This window comes from Entelurus aequoreus, linkage group LG12 (genome assembly GCF_033978785.1).
Source record: "Entelurus aequoreus isolate RoL-2023_Sb linkage group LG12, RoL_Eaeq_v1.1, whole genome shotgun sequence".
Classification (NCBI taxonomy): Eukaryota; Metazoa; Chordata; class Actinopteri; order Syngnathiformes; family Syngnathidae; genus Entelurus; species Entelurus aequoreus.
Window position 1 is genome coordinate 19,017,791 of NC_084742.1, and position 19,888 is coordinate 19,037,678.

The following is a 19,888-nucleotide window of genomic DNA, read 5'->3' on the forward strand; positions in this document are numbered from 1 at the left end:
ATATATATATATATATATATATATATATATATATATATACATATATATATATTGAAAAGAATAAAATAGCCCTGTGATTGCTGTAAGCCATCTTCTCCTGTGCATCTTATCACACACTGATTTTCTGTCAATGAAAGCTAAAAAGGTTCAGATGACTTTTATCTTCTAATGGCCGCTTTTTATGTTCTGCATTGCAAAGAAAATATGAAAGGAAAAGAAGACAAAAAGAAGAAAGATAAACGCAGACGATGTACCACATGATACCGGAAGACGACAGCTCAAAGATGTGTCCATGTTCTCATCTCCCAATGAAGACTCCCAGTTGCTGCATGAGCACACGCTCTCGTCAGTCTGGGTCACTTGTGCACGACCTTCTTCTGCTTTGCTCTTGTTGCTGGGGTTGACGAACCTGGCCACTGTTAAACAAGCGCTGTCTTCTCCAATCCTGAAGGCACAATGGAGGCATGATTCATTTTTATTTCACAGTATGTGGAAAAAAAGACGCAGCCCACAAATGGCTCTCGAGCCAGACTTTAACCCTCTATACCAGGGATGTCCAAAGTGCGGCCCGGGGGCCATTTGCGGCCCACAGGTCATTTTTGAATGGCCCCACGGCCCATTTTAAAATACGATTAAAAAAATTAAAAACATAAAAAGTGGTATGAAAGACCAAACAGGTGAAATGTAACAAGAAAATGTTGCAATGTTTACTCTAATAACACAAAGCTGCCATGCAGGCTGTTTCTTTCTTTAAAAAATAATAATGAATCAAAATCAATGTTATTATTGACCCATCCAAGGCTCCAATTACGTCACATTAAATATTGCACTTTGAGATATTTTTTTGGGAAAATGTTGCATATTTTGTGTTTGCCATATAAAAAATTGAGCTTTTTTTTTTTTTTTTTTAAAGTTCCTAAAACAAACAAACAAAAAACATAAACAACAATACAACGTATAATTGACGGATGGATCTGAAGTTGATCTTGAGATTATTGTGTTAAAAGTAAACAGTAAAAAAAATGTATAATTTATTTTTTAACACTTTAATGAGTAGGACCCTTTTGGTTCCCCAATAATTTTTGTGTGATTTGTTTTTAAGTGTCACTGCTCAAAAAATAATAATGAATTAAAATCAATGGTGTTATGAGTTATTGCCCTTTTTAAGGCTCCAATTATTATATAATCTGAAATATTCTTCTTAAAAATTTTATTGGGTGAAAATATTGCATATTTTGTGTTTTTTCCATTAAAAAAAACGGGTTTTCTTTGACAAAAAGAGCATACGACTTAAATCTTTAAAAATGTTATTTTAACAGATAGACCTAATATTCTTCATCGTATGGGCAGCTGTTTTCCGGCACCCGGACCTGAGGCCGAGGGTCTATGCCTTTTACCACCCCAGGCCCGGGGGGCCCTCCCGTTCATATGTCAGGACACACAGAAGTGAGCCAGGTCACCGAGCAGTCATCCAGGTCCGCCAGCATACTGAATAATGACACATTTTAAATATTTTTTTGGACCAAAACCCTTTGGGGTCCCCGGGATCAAGCCTGAGTGGAGGCCTTAATGTATATTTTTTATACATATATTGTATTGGTTTTTAAAATAAGAAAATATCAAAATGGCCCCCGCTTGCTTTGATTTTTCAGTGTGCGGCCCTCAGTGGAAAAAGTTTGGACACCCCTGCTCTATACCAAAGGTTCTCATACTGTGGTACGCGGGCTAGATCTCTTGGTATGTCAAAAAGTGACTTAGTTTTCCTATATTCGAAGACATTTTTACTGTTCAAATTGTGCGTAATGTTACAGTGGCCAAAAATATTAAATACACTTGTTAAATAAAACCTGTCCTGTATTTTCATGAATACTTAAGCCTACTGTATTTTAATGTTGGTCATTATGGTGGTACTTGGACAGCCAAGTGTTTTCTGAGGTGCAACTTGGTGAAAAAAGTTTGAGAACCACTGCTCTATTCTACAGTCATTAGACCTCCAAAACAACTAAGATCATACTTAAGTGATCTACAATAATTGTGGACCAGCCAGGACACCAGTCAAATTGTGTTAGCACAAGAAGTGGGCAGATTGATCAAAATATGCATAATACTGATACACAGGATTGATATGAGCTCTGTACGAGAAGGATGAGCTCAATATATGTAGTATATGAGTATATGTAGAAAATATTTATATTATTTATATAATATATTATATATATTATATTATTTATTATTATTACTGTCTATTGTAAGCGAACTGTGGTGCTGAATTTCCCCCAGGGATCAATAAAGTACTTTCTATTCTATTCTATATTTTTTTTGTTATAAATATTTATCGATCAGAAAACTCTTGGCTCTCCAAGTAGCAGTATAGTGACCAACATCAAAATACAGTAGCGTGGTTAGCCTAAGTATTCATTAAAAACAAGGCAGATGTTTTATTTGTAGTTAATCGTCTTGTCTGTTAACTATCTTTGTCTCTGTGGGGCCGAGTGAGCATACACATGCAGAAGTTAAATCTCATAACGTAAACGTAGCGTAATAGAAATTATTCATGTCAGGCACAGAGTCTAATCAATTGTTCCTTATTTCATTTGGGACATTTCCTGAAAGCTCCGCTCCTAACTTAATGAGTTATATTGCTAACGAACAAACCTCGTTGACAATCACGTAACCTCCCAGGCGGTTTTTGCATCTCGGTATAAAGCTGGTAATTAGTTAACAATAGAGATAATATCGGCCGATAAATGCTTTAAAATGTAATATCGGGAATTATCGGTATCGTGTTTTTTTTTATCGGTATCGTTTTTTTTTGTTTTTTTTATTAAATCAACATAAAAAACACAAGATACACTTACAATTAGTGCACCAACTCAAAAAAAAAAAACCTCCCCTCATTCACATAAAAGGGTTGTTTCCTTCTGTTATTAATATTCTGGTTCCTACATTATATATCAATATATATCAATACAGTCTGCAAGGGATACAGTCCGTAAGCACACACGATTGTGCGTGCTGCTGGTCCACTAATAGTACTAACCTTTAACAGTTAGTTTTACTCATTTTCATTAATTATTAGTTTCTATGTAACTGTTTTTATATTGTTTTACTTTCTTTTTTATTCAAGAAAATGTTTTTAATTTATTTATCTTATTTTATTGTATTCATTTTTTAAAAAAGGACCTTATCTTCACCATACCTGGTTGTCCAAATTAGGCATAATAATGGGTTAATTCCACGACTGTATATATCGGTATCGGTTGATATCGGTATCAGTTGATATCGGTATCAGTTGATATCTGTATCGGTAATTAATGAGTTGGACAATATCGGAATATCGGCAAAAAGCCATTATCGGACATCCCTAGTTAACAATATACAAATACAATATGAGAAAATGCAAGAGTATCAGAATTATTGTAAAATGATGTCAATAGTTCAAAATAAGTAAACAAATAGCGAAAACTACCATTGACACTTTGGCTCTCATTCAAATCTTTTGGTCCTCTTGTGTCCAAGGAATTTTTTCAAAAGTGTCAATATTAAAATACTCATATATATATATATATATATATATATATATATATATATATATATATATATATATATAGCATTAGATATATAGGTCTCACCTGCAGGAGACTTCGCCAGGGTCCACCCATAACGTGAGCGCAGGAGGCAAACCGAGGTCACTGAAGTTCACACCACTCTCCCTGCAGGCTCGAAGAAGTTCTGGATCCTGACATTTGGACATGTTGACTCGAATGCACCTGTTAAGAGACACCATGTTTAGCATACAAACATGAGTGTGGAGAACAGAACACTATACAGAGTCAGACCTGTATGCTTGTCCTTTGCTGGGGTTGTCTGGGTACCAGTGGCCCTGGAACTTCTCCTCGAGGGCCCCGTGGAGCTTCTCAATGAAGAGGTCCGTCTTCTGCTTGGTCAACTTAGTCACCAGCATATCCATGAGCACGCACACGACTGCCAGCTCTCGCTCCATCACCCACCAAATGACTTTGCATTCTTCGTTTGCCGATTCAACTTAAGTACCCACAGGGCGGGACGACATAAAAGAAAACTACAAAGAGGGATGACATCATAAAGATTAACGGTCCATTGACCAATGAGAGATCAGTGGGAATCTTTGAAGTCTTGCAAGTCAGCTAACTGGACATGAAGATGGACCGATGTGTCCTAAACATGTCAATATGCTGTCTTTTAATTGTCCTCACATGACAAAATTGGAACTGCTTTGTACGACAAAAAAAAAAAAAAAGAAGCGCCATAACAAAATTTACTATCAATAACAAAAAATAAATTACATGACAAAAGTTGTGGAAAATCCTCTAAAGAGGGAGGTGGAGGGAATAGTGCGAGCGAGCCCAGCAGCGAATAGGTTTCCCCACCCTGCCGATGACGGGCAGCTTGTGGGCGTAGGCGCGTGGCGGCACGGTGGCAAGGGCCGGCGTTGGTGCAAACGTGGTCTGGAAGGGCCGTCTGCCTCGGCAACTACGTCCCATTTGTCTGCCGCCAATGAGGAAGGAGAAAGTTAAAGGCCCCGACTGAGGAGACGTGAAGCGTGCTTTAGGGAAAACGTCCCGAGAGGGACCCGCCTGTCGCTGGCCGGCACGGGATGCGGAGGACCTGGAGCGCTGCACAGACGAGGAAGAGGAGCGAGCCAGAGACCTGATGGGGAAAAAACAATTTAGTTGTTTTGGGGGGGGTTTTGTAAAAAGGGAGGGATTTTTCTACCTTCCGGATCCAGTCAGAGCCAGGCTGGGAGGTGGCGGCTCGGTCCGAGGACTCCCATCATGCCTCGGGCTGATGTTCAAATTGGCCGTGAGCTGAGGCATCTTCCGGGCAGCGTCATGGTTAGAGGGGGGTGTTAGGGGATCCTTCCTGGCGTCACCGAGCTGGGCCGGCCCGCCACCAAAACCGTGTCCAGTGCTGAACCTGACAGCCAGGCTGTCTCCAAAGAAGGAGTAAAGCTCACAGTACATGGCAGGGAGCGGCACGGGGGTCCAATCTTCCCACGGGCAGCCGGCACTGCCAGCTTGGAGGTGGCTGGCGATTCCCAAAGCAGCCTCGGAGTGAGGTTCTGGAGGCGGGCTGAGGCCTGGGGAGCTCACCCTGTAACCCAGAACGCCTGCTGCAGAGTTCAAAAGAGCGCTGGAGCCTGTGTCTGCCGGCTGGGACAGAGACAGCGCTTTCATCTTCAGCAGGCGCTCTACTGCTACCTACAGGACAAACGGAAGAACTGCACATCTCTGCTTTGTCATGATGATTGTAGAAAGATGTACGTACCAAGATGGCTCCGTAGACCTTGTGTCCGTCTGCTTTGACCTGGGCATTAGACACGGAGTAGTCGTCCAGTACAGCCTGCAGGTTGGCCCAGTAGGCGGGAAGGTGTGGGAAGAGAACCCTTTCAACGGCCTGAAAATGAAATCTAATTATTGCACCATGGTGTGCATGTGACTGAGCATTAGGCATACCTTCCATCCCAGAGCGTAGAGGCCCACCACAGCGCCGTAGTGGGAGCAAAGCGGTCTCACGGGGTCCGACAGAACCTTCTGCAGAGACAGCAGAATTTGGTGGTAGAGTCCACTCACCAGATCACCATGAATCCTGGAAGGAACACAAACCCACCAACCATCACATAATATAGCGCCACACGGCAGTGACTTTAATTTTGAAGGCCAACAAAGCGTCACCAGAAGATGTGGCTGAGGAGCAGCGCCGCATAGTCCCTGAGAGTCCAGTGGTCGTTCAGTGGGTTGATGGAGGCGGCCAGAGGCTCCAGGATGCAGTACATGACACTGGACACCAGGCTACGCACGTACGAGCCCAGATACAGGTAAGGGTTCTGGACCAGGCTCTTCACCATGTGCAAGAGCCTGTTGAGCTGCTCCAGGTCGTGGCTCACAGACTTGACCTGAAACAAACAAAACATTTAAATACTCCCTTCTTTATTATGCATTTTCGGCCGGTGCGACCGTATTTTTCGGAGGATAAATCGCTCCGGAGTATAAGTCGCACCGGCCGGAAATGCATAATAAAGAAGGGAAAAAACATATATAAGTCGCACTGAAGTATAAGTCGCATTTTTGGGGGAAATGTATTTGATAAAACCCAACACCATGAATAGACATTTGAAAGGCAATTTAAAATAAATAAAGAATAGTGAACAACAGGCTGAATAAGTGTACGTTATATGACGCATAAATAACCAACTGAGAACGTGCCTGGTATGTTAACGTAACATGTTATGGTAAGAGTCATTCAAATAACTGTAACATATAGAACATGCTATATGTTTACCAAACAATCTGTCACTCCTAATCGCTAAATCCGATGAAATCTTATACGTCTAGTCTCTTACATGAATGAGCTAAATAATATTATTTGATATTTTACGGTAATGTGTTAATAATTTCACACATAAGTCGCTCCTGAGTATAAGTCGCACCCCCGGCCAAACTACAAAAAAAACTGCAACTTATAGTCCGAAAAATACGGTATATACAAGTTATCAGTTTTTCTTTTCTTCCTTCTTTGGGTACCCAAATGACCACAAACTATAATTATAATTATATATATATATATAGATAGATAGATAGATAGATAGATAGATAGATAGATAGATAGATAGATAGATAGATAGATAGATAGATAGATAGATAGATAGATAGATAGATAGATAGATAGATAGATATAGATAGATAGATAGATAGATAGATAGATATACAAACACTAAATATATTATATAACATTTAATAAAGTCTAGTACAAATAAGGCGACAAGAGAAGTATCCCACACTTCCCTTTTGTTAAGTAAATCTGAACAGCAGATATGGACATCTACATGAACAATATGATTTTCCCGATTAGCTGGACAGAAGAAAAAAAAATATTTTTAACTTGGGACATCCCATGGGCCAGATTGTGGCCGCTGGTCGTAGCTGGGTTGTCGTAGTGTGTTGTACCCCTGCTTTAACTAATCACTATGAATGTAGGAGGCATTGATAATGTGTATTTTTTCTTATTCTTGCCTGCCATGCACACTTCGATCAATAAAAGTTTATTTATATAGCCCTTAATCCCAAGTGCCTCAAAGGGCTTCACAAACCACGACGACATCCCCAGATCTGAACCCACATCCGGGCAAGAAAAAAATCAATCCACTGGGAGAATGACAAACAAAAGGACCACAGATGTGGGGGGTGCACCAAGTTAAATATTGTTTTGACATTTGAAATGGTAATTCCTATTCCACTACTCTTTATTGATTTCTCTGAAAGTGATTTTATGATTTTTTTTTTACTAAAATAAAATGTGTTTTGTTTTAAGTGGTACAAATACCGTAATTTCCGGACTATAAGCCGCACCGGACTATAAGCCGCACCAGCTAAATTTAGGGGAAAATACAGATTGCTCCATATATAAGCTGCACCCGACTATAAGCCGCAGGGTTTTGATGTGTAATTACCGTAGTATATAGGGGTTCCTGCTACCACGGAGGGAATTGTCGGGACAGAGATGACTGTTTGGGAACGCAAAGCGTCCCATTTATTAACAATAAATCTTTCAATCATTCAATCAAACTTTCACATCTTTGACATGGCGAACAGCATTCGTGCAGAGTACAAATAATACAACGGTGCAAAGTAATACAAAGTGCTCGCCTGTACGTTATCAAAATAACCAGCCTACCGGTATATGAAAAGTCAGTCTTTAATCATTGCGTCATCGTCTTCCTCCTGCGTACTAAAACCACCAAAATCCTCTTCGTCTGTGTCGGAGAAGAACAGGCCGTAAATAAGCCGCACCCTTGTATAAGCCGCAGGGACCAGAACGAGGGGAAAAAGTAGCGGCTTATAGTCCGGAAATTACGGTACATAAGATACACAAATGGATCTGGACTTAAGGTTACATATAGTAAATGGCTCAAAACAGTACACCACTATTGTACTTACTTAGGTATGTGGTGGTATCTCTATTTCTGAGAGTATAATGCTGTTTTTAGTCCGCTTAAATTATGCTGCTAAACATACACTAAAATGTCCTTGCTTGTTTTTGTTTCACTCCCATCCTAGCATGGCCATATTGAGATAGTATAGTCAACCATGTATCACATATCGAATGGTTTTATAAAAAACAGTAAAATTCATGATGGCCTTCGCCAGGCTTACCCCACTGATGACATACACAAAGTATGGAAGCAAGGCGGCCATTTTGGAGTTGGACTGGAGGTCAAGCAGAGCCACCTGGACGACAAGAGCCAGTGAGGTGGTGGTTTTAGCATTAGCGTGTTACATGAGCGTGCAAGGAACCTTCATGAGGTGGGGGTCCTCTCCCAGGATGGCTCGTGTGATCTGCTGGTAGTACTTTAACAGGTCATCTGACAAAGACTGGACCGCTGAGGGAACTTAAGAGGAAAAACATTAGGTAGTTAACATTTTGGAGTCAATAGCAGAGGTCTTTACCTGTTCCCTGAGCCGCCACGTTGCCTTTCCCATCCAGGTACGACACACTCACTGAAAGGATGGATACTGACAATCATGGAGGCGTCTTCTTTAATGTTCGGTCATGTAACACAGTGTTTTTCAACCTTTTTTAAGCCAAGGCACATTTTTTTCATTGAAAAAATCCTGAGGCACACCACAAGCAGAAATCATTAAAAAAACGTCGGAAGAAGAGCCAACACATCCTTGCCACCAATAAATGCCTTCAAAACCGTTCTCTGTTCATCTTTTAAATAATTAATATTCGATAGATTCGACAAAACAGTTGCAATAGCAGAATCAATGTCAGCACACGACTCTTCGCTACATGCCGCCATTGTTGTTTGAATCAAACAGTCCCTTCGGCGCTACGTCCCATCTATGAAATCCCGCTTGGCGATCCTGATTGGTTCATTATTTTTTGCTATATGGAAGGAGTTTGCAATGCCTTCGAGCCCAGACCCTTGTGTTGAGCTCAGCGAACTACAAGGGTCTGGCGAGAGTCAGGTTACTATTCTCCTGCTTTGTTTTCGCAATCGAGACTATCTAAGTAGTGCGGACGCTATCCTTATTTGTTCATGTTGATTGTCATGTCATGTACGGGTGTACTTTGTGGACGGCGTCTCTGCTCCACACGCTGTAAGTCTTTGCTGTCGTCCAGCATTTTGTGTTTTGTTTACTTTGCAGCCAGTTCAGTTTTAGTTTCGTCTTGCATAGCCATGCCTAAGCTTCAATACCTTTTCTTAGCTGCATTCGCCTTTTGTTTATTTTTGGTTTAAGCATTAGATACCTTTTTACCTGCACACTGCCTCCCGCTGTCATCTGCATGTTGTGATCATGACAAACCATCGTCGTCATCTCACACGACAAAGCAATTAGCTACCTGCGCTGTACAGACACTCAACAACGGCACATTAATTGCGAATTATAATTACTGGTGTGAAATTTTTTTTTTTAACCCAATTAGATGAAATTACATAATCTCCCACGGCACACCAGACAATATCTCACAGTACACTAGGGTGCCGCGGCACAATGGTTGAAAAAGACTGATGTTACGCACGTTTCTTAACAGTACCTCGCACCATGGTTTCAGCGCAGCCTTTGGGAATGTTGGTGGCCAGAGCCAACTCCACCAGGTTGATGTCACGCTCCTCAGTAAAGAACAACTCGCCATCCTTTACTGAGCGGAACGGAAGGGCATCTAAGGAGCCGTAACCACAGATGGCCTATTGAACGCACACACACACGACATTGACACAACCTGTGCCTGCATAAGTGTTCATAGTCTGTTTTTCAAGCATTCACCTCCACGTTGCTCCAGCGTAGAGCTCTGTTAAAGTCTTCCACTGTCAGCTTTCTTCTCTTGGCATGTCTCATGAACTGAGAGCTGCTCTGCAACACAACCAATACTTCAGTCAGCACCATGCACTTGTGTGTCATCTTCTTCTTCTTTTGGTTTAATGGCTGTTGGCAAGCAACCTTCTGGTGTGCATTACCGACACCTACTGAAATGGAGTGTGGACCGAGGTGGAACCCTACTCTATATTCTTTTATTCAAACCAGTCTTTTTTTATAAATGTAATGTGTTGTATCCTACGTGTTCTGAGTGCAACCCTAAAATATCTTCCACTACCAACCTAACCTTCTTTCGCTAACTTATTTACCAGTATTTCCCTTTCTCTATTGTATTTCCTACAATGTATTAAAACATGTCCTACACTTTCTATCTGATGGCAACAGTCACACAGCCCTGTATTGTTTCCCAATCAATTTCAATGAACTATTTAGATATGTATGTCCTAATCTCATTCTAATAATAATGTCTTCTTCCTTCCTATTCCTACTGAACACCACAAAAACCAAGGAATTAATCTTTGACTTCAGAAAAAACACTGCAGACCCCACCCCCCTCTACATCAACGGCGAGGAGGTGGAGAGAGTCAGCTCTTTCAAGTTCCTCGGCACCCTCATATCTGCGGACCTCTCCTAGACCCCAAATACAACTGCGGTCATCCGGGAGGCCCAGCGGAGACTCCACTTCCTGAGGGTGCTGAGGAAGAACAGACTGGAGAGGCAGCTGATGGTGACCTTCTATCGCTCGGCTGTCGAGAGCCTGCTGACGTACTGCATAACAGTGTGGTACGCCAGCTGCACTGAAGCAAACAAAAAGGCGATTCAGAGGGTCATAAACTCTGCACAAAAAATCATCGGCTGCCCCTTCCCCTCCCTGAATGATTTACACAACTCCCGCTGCCTCAACAGAGAAAAAAACATTACCAAGGACAGCACACACCGTGGCTTCCACCTGTTCGACCTGCTACCATCGGGCAGGCGCTACAGGTGCATCAGACCCAGAACAAACAGGCTCAGAGACAGCTTCTTTCCCAGAGCTGTCACCATCTTCAACTCAAACTTGTAATAAATAATTCACCCCTATACAATATCCTACCCTAATACCATACTGTGCAATACGTCCGATACTGATTGTTATTACTTTATTACACTTGTTTTGTTCTGTATATTGTACATTATTTTGTATAATGTTTTGTATTTTGTACAGGATTGCTTATTGTTTTTATTGGATAGTAGTCTGTTTATTTCAATTCTTACCTTCTATCTTTATTACTACTTGTGTGATTTATTTTTATTCCATATTTGTTTCCACTACCGCACCTTAAATTGGAGTCCTTAATCTCGCTATATGCAAATATAATGACAATAAAGTCCATTCAATTCTATTCTATTTCTATGCCTCCTCTCATTACACCTACTCTCCTTGGGACTTTGTAATACTCCCTACCCTTTGTTTCCTTAATCCAATTATCTTGCCACTTTTTATTGTCCATCCATCCATTTTCTACCGCTTGTCTCTTTTTGGGGTGGCGGGGGGTGCTGGAGCACATCTCAGCTGCATTCAGGCGGAAGGACAAGTCGCCACCTCATCGCAGGGCCAACACAGATAGACAACATTCACACTCACTATCTTAATTATTTTCTTCACTTTTTCTTTACTGTGGTTAGCCTCCATGATTACCTCTGTTTTAGTGGTTGCTTGTTTTTCGTATCTATCTGCTAACTCGTTGCCCACAACTCCTACATGAGCAGGAACCCAGAGAAATGTTACCATACCTCCCGCTTGATTTATTCTGCAGATTGCCTGAACTATTTCATAAACTACATATTGTCTTGTTTTTGATGCTATGTTTTTTTATGCTAATCAATGCACTTCTGGAGTCTGAGCACACAACTGTTTCAGTGTGCACACAAACCAGCACCATGCACTTGTGTGTCAGCCATGTTTAATCCATCCATTCATTTTCTACCGCTTGTCCCTTTTGGAGTCGCGGGGGGTGCTGGAGCCTATCTCAGCTGCATTTGGGTGGAAGGCGGGGTACACCCTGGACAAGTCGCCACCTCATCACAGGGCCAACACAGATAGACAGACAACATTCACACTCACATTCACACACTAGGGCCAATTTAGTGTTGCCAATTAACCTATCCCCAGGTGCATGTTTTGGGCGGTGGGAGGAAGCCGGAGTACCCGTAGGGAACCCACACAGTCACAGGGAGAACATGCAAACTCCACACAGAAAGATCCTGAGCCCGGGATTGAACTCAGGACTACTCAGGACCTTCGTATTGTGAGGCACATGCACTAACCCCTGTTCCACCGTGCTGCCCAGCCATGTTTAATGCTATACACATTTTTACCTGCGTGGCCTCCCTCAGACGATAACAAACGTCCTCAGCCAGCAGAGCAGCAACGTCGTCGCCGAGCTCCACGCCAGTACTCTCGGCCATGAGTTTGACAGAGTCCCGGGAAACTTCAGCAAAGCGTCGCTCTTCCCGTTCAGCCATGGTCACCATTGACGGCCTAAAATGTGACGGAACACATCTGGAATTCACCAACAAGCATCCATGATACCTCCACATCCCCCCCGGATTGTAAATAATTAAATGTAAATACTCTGATGATTAACTTGTGTGATGACTGTATTTTTACCATGAATTGATTTACGTGGACCCCGACTTAAACAAGTTGAAAAACTTATTCGGGTGTTACCATTTAGTAGTCAATTGTACGGAATATGTACTGTACTGTGCAATCTACGAATAAAAGTTTCAATCAATCAAATTCCCGCTCGTCGGTTTGGTGTCCCAATATGCAGCGTTTTACATCGTGGTTTGATGCTTTGTAGTTAATAGATGCACATTCGCAGATTCGTTATGTTCCACAACTAACCATAGGAATGCTGACATCAAGTAAAAGTTTAAAAGCATGAAAAACTAAATTTGAAAGCTTAAAAAACAAATGTGCTAGCCTGTGCAACTAGCTATGATGCTACATGCCTTAGCTAGCACTAGCAGCTACAATCAAGCAACACAAGACGAAACGCTAGCAACGACAAAGCCAGTGAAACACAAACTATTTAGGGATCGACATAAAATGTTCCAGCTCACGTTGTTATCCTAACGGGGGTAGAATATTCACAGTCATGAGGAAAGTTTTGTTGAAAACCGCAGCTCTGTCGTTGCAGTGCCGAGTTAGCAAACAGGAAGTAGACCCTGCATACTTCAAAATAAAGCATTCGGTGCGTCACCCCATTTTTTTTGTAACTTTGAGTTCATTTTGCTCTCGACATTACGAAAATCAGTGAAATTAGTCTTCTAACTTTTTGTATGACAAGCGATAGTAAATGGATGGATGGATGCACAATACATCCAGCCATCCGTTTTTTCTACCGCTTGTCCACCTTGGGGGTCGCTGGAGCCTCGGAAGGCTGGACAAGTGGCCCCCTGGTCGCAGGGCCAACACTGGGGTGACTTTTTTGACTTCTGCAGTGCTTTTTTTGTGGGCTTCTGGACCTGCCTCCCGGGAGCCTTTTAGCCGTGGGGACCAGCTGCTGGGTCTCTGCCAGAGACTGGAGGAGATGCGGATGAAGAGACAGGGCTGCAGAGCTGGCGCTGGGCTCCAGGACGGATAAGCTTCACAGTGTCTTGGCTGAATGAGCAGGTATCGGACGACTCGGTCTCCTTGGACGCATCCTCGCTCATCCATGGGGACTGGACACTGGCCGAGAGTTGGTGGGCAGCCGAGGGTGGAGTCGGCTCTCTTGGTTGCTTTGTTGGGTCTGCTCCTGTCTCTGGCCATGCTCTCCCCACCCCAGCAGACGATGGCGTGGAACACCGCAGAGGCCACCACAGTGGGTGTGGGTGTTGAAATTATGTTTTTGTTTGGTTGCCTCTCTATGCATGGTGCAATCGTGTGTGCGCAATGTATATTATTGGTTGATTAATTTTAGTTTTTTTTGTTGTTTTACTTTTGTAGCTGTATGTAGAAGTGGCTGGTTGCATCACCTCTGTTCTTTTAATGTCCTTTGATGTTTCCCTCTTACACACATGTTTATGTGTGCTATGGCTATGAGGTTTTTTTCTCCTTGGCCTCAGTCTGGACCCCTCTCCAGGGGCCCAGGTTTAGACTGAATCCCCTCCGTCCCCCTAGTGTTTACCTGTTTCTCAACTTTTTTGTAAGGGGTGCCAGAAGTTGGCAGACCCGTCAGCGATCCTGTTCTGTCTCCCTGTAATGTTTGTCTGCTCTTGAATGGGATTGTGCTGAAAACCTTAATTTCCCTTCGGGATTAATAAAGTACTTCTGGATATATTTCGTATATCTTTTACAATAAAAATGTATGTTATATTTTATTTTGACACGATTATGCACCGTTTGTGGCATAGTTGGGAGAGTGGCCGTGCCAGCAATCTGAGGGTTCAATCCCCACCTTCTACCATCCTAGTCACGTCTGTTGTGTCCTTGAGCAAGACACTTCACCCTTGCTCCTGATGGGTCCTGGTTAGCGCCGTGCATGGCAGCTCCCGCCATCAGTGTGTGAATGTGTGTGTGTGTGTGTGTGTGAATGGGTGAATGTAGAAATAGTGTCAAAGCGCTTTGAGTTCCTTACAAAGGTAGAAAAGCGCTATACGAGTACAACCCATTTACCATTTACCATTTGTTTTTATCTGTACAGAATTTGGACACATGGGGTGGTTTTGAAATGTGTCATACAATCGATTAAACAAAACTAAAGACGATTACTTAGTTGTTCAGGCAGTTTACGCAATTGCAAAACATTTCAAATTTTCGGTTTGCAAACACCCTGTGTAAAAGTATTTCCTGCAACAAGGAGGACTGGATTCGTTTTTTCAGGTGACTTCTCTATCAGGAGGATTTGGGCAAAATGAAGGAGATTAAGGAGGGAAACGATTCAACATGAGGAGATTCAAAGCATGGAGAGGAGAAAAAACATATTAGTGGAACTTCAAGAGGAGATTCTTCCTAAATGTGCATTTACATGAGGTGTAAGGTGAGGTTGTTTGTACCACCACCTCTGCATGTTTTAAATGCCAGAAGTATGGACATCGGCCCCACCCTTTTCACACTCTACATGCTCCCCCTTGGCCGTGTCACCAGCCAGCACGGAATATCATTCCACTGCTATGCCGATGACACTCAACTCTACCTAAAATCAAACCCAACCCCCTCTGTAGCCCTGCCATCATCCACACTTACCAACTGCCTGGAGGAGATAAAGGCGTGGATGAAACATAATTTTTCTTCAACTAAACAGCTCCAAAAAATCCGCTACACCTCCCTGATACCAAAGTACATGTCAAACTACTTCCTTAACGTAAATGACCGCCATAACCACAACACCAAAGGTAGCTCCACTAACCACGTTAAACCCAGATTCCGATCCAACAAAGGTCTTAACTCATTCTCCTTCTATGCCACATCAATATGGAATGCACTACCAACAGGTGTAAAAGAAAGGGCATCTCTATCCTCTTTCAAAACCGCACTAAAAGAACACCTCCTGGCAACTTCAACCCTAAACTAACACCCTCGCGTCCTCATCATACCTCTTTGGATTGTAAATAATCAAATGTAAATAATCAATGTAGACACTTTTCCTTATACTTTTTCTTACACTTTCTGATCTCTCTCTCTCTCTCTGTCCACGACTTGCTGTACATATCCTACCAAGTCAGTCCTACATTGTTCCGATGTCCATTTCTCTGATGATGCAATTGTTGATGACTGAAGTGTTGATACCAACCAAACCTAACCCCCCCCCCCCTCCATATCCCACACCCCAGATTGTAAATAATGTATATAATGTAAATAATTCAATGTATATACTCTGATGATTATCTTGTGTGATGACTGTATTATGATAATAGTATATATCTGTATCATGAATCAATTTAAGTGGACCCCAACTTAAACAAGTTGAAAAACGTATTCGGGTGTTACCATTTAGTGGTCAATTGTACGGAATATGTATACTTCACTGTGCAACCTACTAATAAAAGTTTCAATCAATCAATCAATCCAAAACCGAAGCCATTCTAGTCGGCACCCCACATCAGACTCAGTCATACACCGTCACCAGCATCACCTTCTACAGCCACGACATTCACCTCTCATCCTCAGTCACTAATCTGGGTGTTAGAATGGACCCTCACTTGACCTTTGAGGCTCAAATAAAACAACTGTGCAAGACCTCCTTCTACCACCTCAGGAACGTCGCTAAACTCAGCCCCTCACTCACTCTCTCTGATGCCGAGAGGCTCGTCCACGCCTTTGTCTCCTCCAGGCTAGACTACTGCAACGCACTTCTTGTCGGGATCCCCAGCAAAAACATCCAGAAGCTACAATACGTACAGAATAGTGCTGCTAGGATCCTCATGAGAGTGCGGAAATATGATCATATTACACCAACTCTCAAATCCCTTCACTGGCTTCCTGTTCCACTCAGGATTGAATTCAAATTCTCCCTATTAACCCACCAGTGCCTCCATGGAAATGCCCCTCTCTACCTCAAAGAACTACTCACCCCCAAATCCTCCACACGACACCTCCGCTCCGGACAGGCTAACCTCCTCCAACCTCAGAGGACAAAGCTACGAACAATGGGAGACCGGGCTTTCTGCTCTGCCGCTCCCAGTCTGTGGAACGCTCTCCCTGACCACCTGAGGGCACCACAGACTGTGGATGCTTTTAAAAAAGGCTTAAAAACCCTTCTTTTTTTTTAAAAGCATTTTTTTCTTAGATATATGCATAATAGTTTTAGCTATTTGGCTGTTCTAGTTTTTATTTTATTTATTTTTTTATTATCTTTTTATTTTATTTTTTTAATACACTGTAGCACTTTGAGGTTGTTTACTCAATGTAAAGTTCTTTTTACAAATAAAAGTTATTAGTATTATTATTATTATTATTATCATATAGCAGCTTATTGTAAAGGGGAACAAACATGTGTGGGGAGGCCATGAATATGGCAAGTGTGGAGCAAGGTGCAGGAGAAGTGTGTCAAGGTTATTAAAAAGTGCGAGGAGATAAAGTTGAGGAAAGAGTAGACTTGTGTTGTAGAATCCAGGAGGACTCGCTAGTTGTTAAAAAAAGACAACTTTATAAGTTTCATGGCTGAAGTCATCAACTGTACATTTCAAGCTAAGCATAAATCAGAGAAAACAGCAATTGTGGTGAAAAGTGCAGTTTGATATTTGGATATCAAAGGCATCACCAGGGAGCAAGTATACGAAAAAGTCAAAAACCGAGAAGGGGGAGAGAGATGGAGATAGGTGTTAAATATCCAATCTATAAGAATAAACGATCTGGAATGAAAAGTGGGTGTGTCAAGGGGTCAAGAAGTGAAAAGCAGAGAGAAAAACACTACATTTGGGAAAACAGGAGCATTCATTTGTTGCATGTTTTTTTTTTTTTTAATCCATCCATCCATCTTTAACCGCTTATCCGGGTTGTGAGGGACAACAGCTCCAACAGAGACCCCCAGACTTCCCTCTCCAGAGCAACATTAGCAACTTCCTCCTGTGGGACCCCGAAGCGTTCCCAGGTCAGAGAGGAGATGTAATCCCCCCCATCTGGTCCTTGGCCTGCCCCGGGGTCTCCTCCCAGTGGGACGTGCAATGAAGACCTCCCTAGGGAGACGCTCGTGAGGCATCCGCACCAGATGCCCGAACCACCTAAACTGGCTCCTTTCCAAGCGGAGGAGCAGCGGCTCTACTCTGAGCCTCTCTCAGGTGACTGAACTTCTCACGCTTTTGTTTTTAAATATACCTAAATATGCTTGCGTGGAATTTCTGGAAACTGTGTGTTTAATAATGACATGTTTTTGTTTTGAAATAATGTATAATGGTGTACGCATGTAGATTTTAAGCCAGGGGTGATAAGTTTAAAAATGAGCTAATTTTTTTTTTAATGAAAGAAACTGCTGTTGTATACGTGTCCACTGGATGTCACAATAGCAATTATGTTAGACAAGCAAACAGTTCATACCAGGGCCAAGCAAGAGGTAGACAGTAAAGCGTGGCTGCGGCTCTTCTCCCTCGACCCAAACGAAACATAAAACGGCAGGTTTTGAACACATTTGGCAAATTCATTGGCCCAAAATGTGTCTTGTTAAAAATGAGAAAAGTCACTGCAGAATGTAACTTAACCCTCTTGTTCTGCCTCCATTTCTTATAGTTTGTTGAGTTAGCACAGAATTAATACATGGACATGACAAATGAGGTTTTTGATACCTAGAAAAGTTTCCATCTATTTATTGTGTTTTGTACAATCCCAGATAGGCTGTGACTTAAGGTTCAATCATGGCTTTGTAAATACACAGAGACAAAGTAAGTTAGTGTTCTTTGTGTTTTTAAAAGTCCATTTTTTTCCTCAGAATTTAACAAACTTGAAGTGTTTTGTCAAGAGGATTATTTGTGATTTGTACATTTTCAGAATGTGCTTGTTTTATTTCCTGGCCAAAGTAAAACAAAGAAAACAACTTGAAATTGTCTTTGTTTTTAAGTTATCATGCCATGATTTTACCAGTCCGGCCCACTTGGGAATATATTTTCCTCTATGTGGCCCCCGAGCTAAAATTAGTTTGACACCGTTTTAAGCTATTAGTAAAAGATCATTCCCATCCGGGGGTGGCGGGAATGCACTAGCTCAATCTGCAATCACCGTAAAACAAAGAAGCAGCACCAAAAAAAAAAAAAAAAGTGTGGATTTAACATGTTCTACATCACATTATGTGACCAACTGGGATAACATGAAGAGGACACATTTTATTTTTGACGCTACGATGTCGCCAGCAGGCAAGCCATCGATTGTGAAATCTACAGACTGTTAGTTAAAACTGTGTATATTTGCTGCTTCGGGTGTTCTGTCGAAAACAGTTGCTTTTCTTGTTTAAACTGTGATTAAAACGAATTTGTTTTACTAATATTTGCGTCAATGTGAACTTCCTCACGCTGCAAGTGTCTACATGCTTACTGGTCAGAGCACAATGAAAGAAGTATAATTTATGTACATTGTCTATTCAGCAACATCATTTTAAAGCTGCTAGGACCTAAGCGGCTGATTAAAACAAATTAAATTGATATGTTTGTGTCCTTTAGTAGTTCTATGACTTTTTTTTCCACAAAGCATATTAAAATATTCCTTTATGAAAAAAAAACTTAAAGTATGCATTTTTACGTATTGAGCGGAGTAAATGCAGCCTCTCTCTTATGTACCTTCAGCGGTAAAAACAAAGGGAAAAAAATAGTGTCAATGTAGATGCAAAACAGTGTGCAGTAAATGAGTGTCCATGGTGATGCCCTGTATAGTACACCCAAAAGCTCTGCTTCTTCCTACTCCTTTTCGAACATGTTGAAAAAAAGAGAAACTGGAAATTGTGATGTATCATGTTGTATGCTTGCATGTTCGAAATAAATTCAAACTCAATTAAAGTTCTTGTTTAAATAAAGCAGTCTGCACCACTTTACAATTGTACATGCATTTTTGGTAAATCACACGCCCACTAATAGTAATCTATTTTATCGATTGAACAGTTTAGTGTGTGACATTTGGATCTTAAATTCAATGAAGGCAAACTACTGTATTAGCACAGAGAAATAGTGCTAGAGCACAATGGGGCAGCATGTACATATGGTGCCCCCTTCACATTTATTACTGCCCCCTCAAAATGATTGCCTACAACCATAGCCCTGTCCGACAGCAGCCTCCACAAAATAAAAATGGCCGAGAGCTAATAATTTTTGTACTTTAAGAACAAATTTTTGCCCGAACAAAGGAAATTAGATTAAAATTGCAAGGAATGACAAATAAAATAGGGTTTTAACAAATAACTTTCACAAGCTAATTTCATTTTCAGAACATCTCAAGGGTCAATAAAAAAAAGTGAGCTTAAAATGACCCCTGGGTCACACTTTCTATATATTGTGCCAAACAAGTGTTAATGAGTCTATGCTGTGACATGTTTAAAATAAGTGCATATACTCTCAACCATTTAAACACAAAAAAG

General features: G+C 41.6%; 2 protein-coding genes across 3 annotated transcripts; both read right to left on the bottom strand.

The window, feature by feature from the left end:
* Positions 1 to 4,264, bottom strand: btg3 (B-cell translocation gene 3). Its single transcript, XM_062065022.1, has 3 exons — positions 3,840 to 4,264; positions 3,633 to 3,770; positions 1 to 445 (listed from the first exon to the last, which is right to left on the bottom strand). The coding sequence occupies exons 1-3, from the start codon at positions 4,001 to 4,003 to the stop codon at positions 166 to 168; spliced, it is 582 nt and encodes a 193-aa protein (XP_061921006.1). The 5' UTR covers positions 4,004 to 4,264; the 3' UTR covers positions 1 to 165.
* Positions 4,153 to 13,074, bottom strand: taf6l (TAF6-like RNA polymerase II, p300/CBP-associated factor (PCAF)-associated factor). Of its 2 annotated transcripts, XM_062065020.1 has the most exons (12): positions 12,972 to 13,074; positions 12,222 to 12,384; positions 9,813 to 9,899; positions 9,583 to 9,733; positions 8,487 to 8,537; positions 8,334 to 8,428; positions 8,193 to 8,267; positions 5,715 to 5,935; positions 5,496 to 5,628; positions 5,308 to 5,436; positions 4,756 to 5,240; positions 4,153 to 4,689 (listed from the first exon to the last, which is right to left on the bottom strand). In XM_062065020.1, the coding sequence occupies exons 2-12, from the start codon at positions 12,375 to 12,377 to the stop codon at positions 4,350 to 4,352; spliced, it is 1,923 nt and encodes a 640-aa protein (XP_061921004.1). In that variant the 5' UTR covers positions 12,378 to 12,384; positions 12,972 to 13,074; the 3' UTR covers positions 4,153 to 4,349. The 2 variants fall into 2 exon arrangements, with proteins under 2 accessions (XP_061921004.1, XP_061921005.1); XM_062065021.1 differs by lacking the exon at positions 12,972 to 13,074 and having other exon boundaries at positions 9,813 to 9,894; positions 12,222 to 12,357.
* Between the last annotated feature and the right edge of the window lie 6,814 nt (positions 13,075 to 19,888).

Bases quoted from the DNA above. Each gene is read 5' to 3' on its own strand.
- taf6l (XM_062065020.1), bottom strand. From the start codon at position 12,377: ATGGTGACCATGGCTGAACGGGAAGAGCGACGCTTTGCTGAAGTTTCC. The intron at 9,734-9,812 runs GTGAATGCTTGA...TGCGTTCAATAG, and splicing joins TACGCTGGAGCAACGTGGAG to GCCATCTGTGGTTACGGCTC. The intron at 5,936-8,192 runs GTAAGCCTGGCG...TGTTTGTTTCAG, and splicing joins TTGTGTATGTCATCAGTGGG to GTCAAGTCTGTGAGCCACGA.
- btg3 (XM_062065022.1), bottom strand. From the start codon at position 4,003: ATGGAGCGAGAGCTGGCAGTCGTGTGCGTGCTCATGGATATGCTGGTG. The intron at 3,771-3,839 runs GTCTGACTCTGT...GTCTCTTAACAG, and splicing joins AGCAAAGGACAAGCATACAG to GTGCATTCGAGTCAACATGT. The intron at 446-3,632 runs GTGAGACCTATA...TTGTGCCTTCAG, and splicing joins CCTGGCGAAGTCTCCTGCAG to GATTGGAGAAGACAGCGCTT.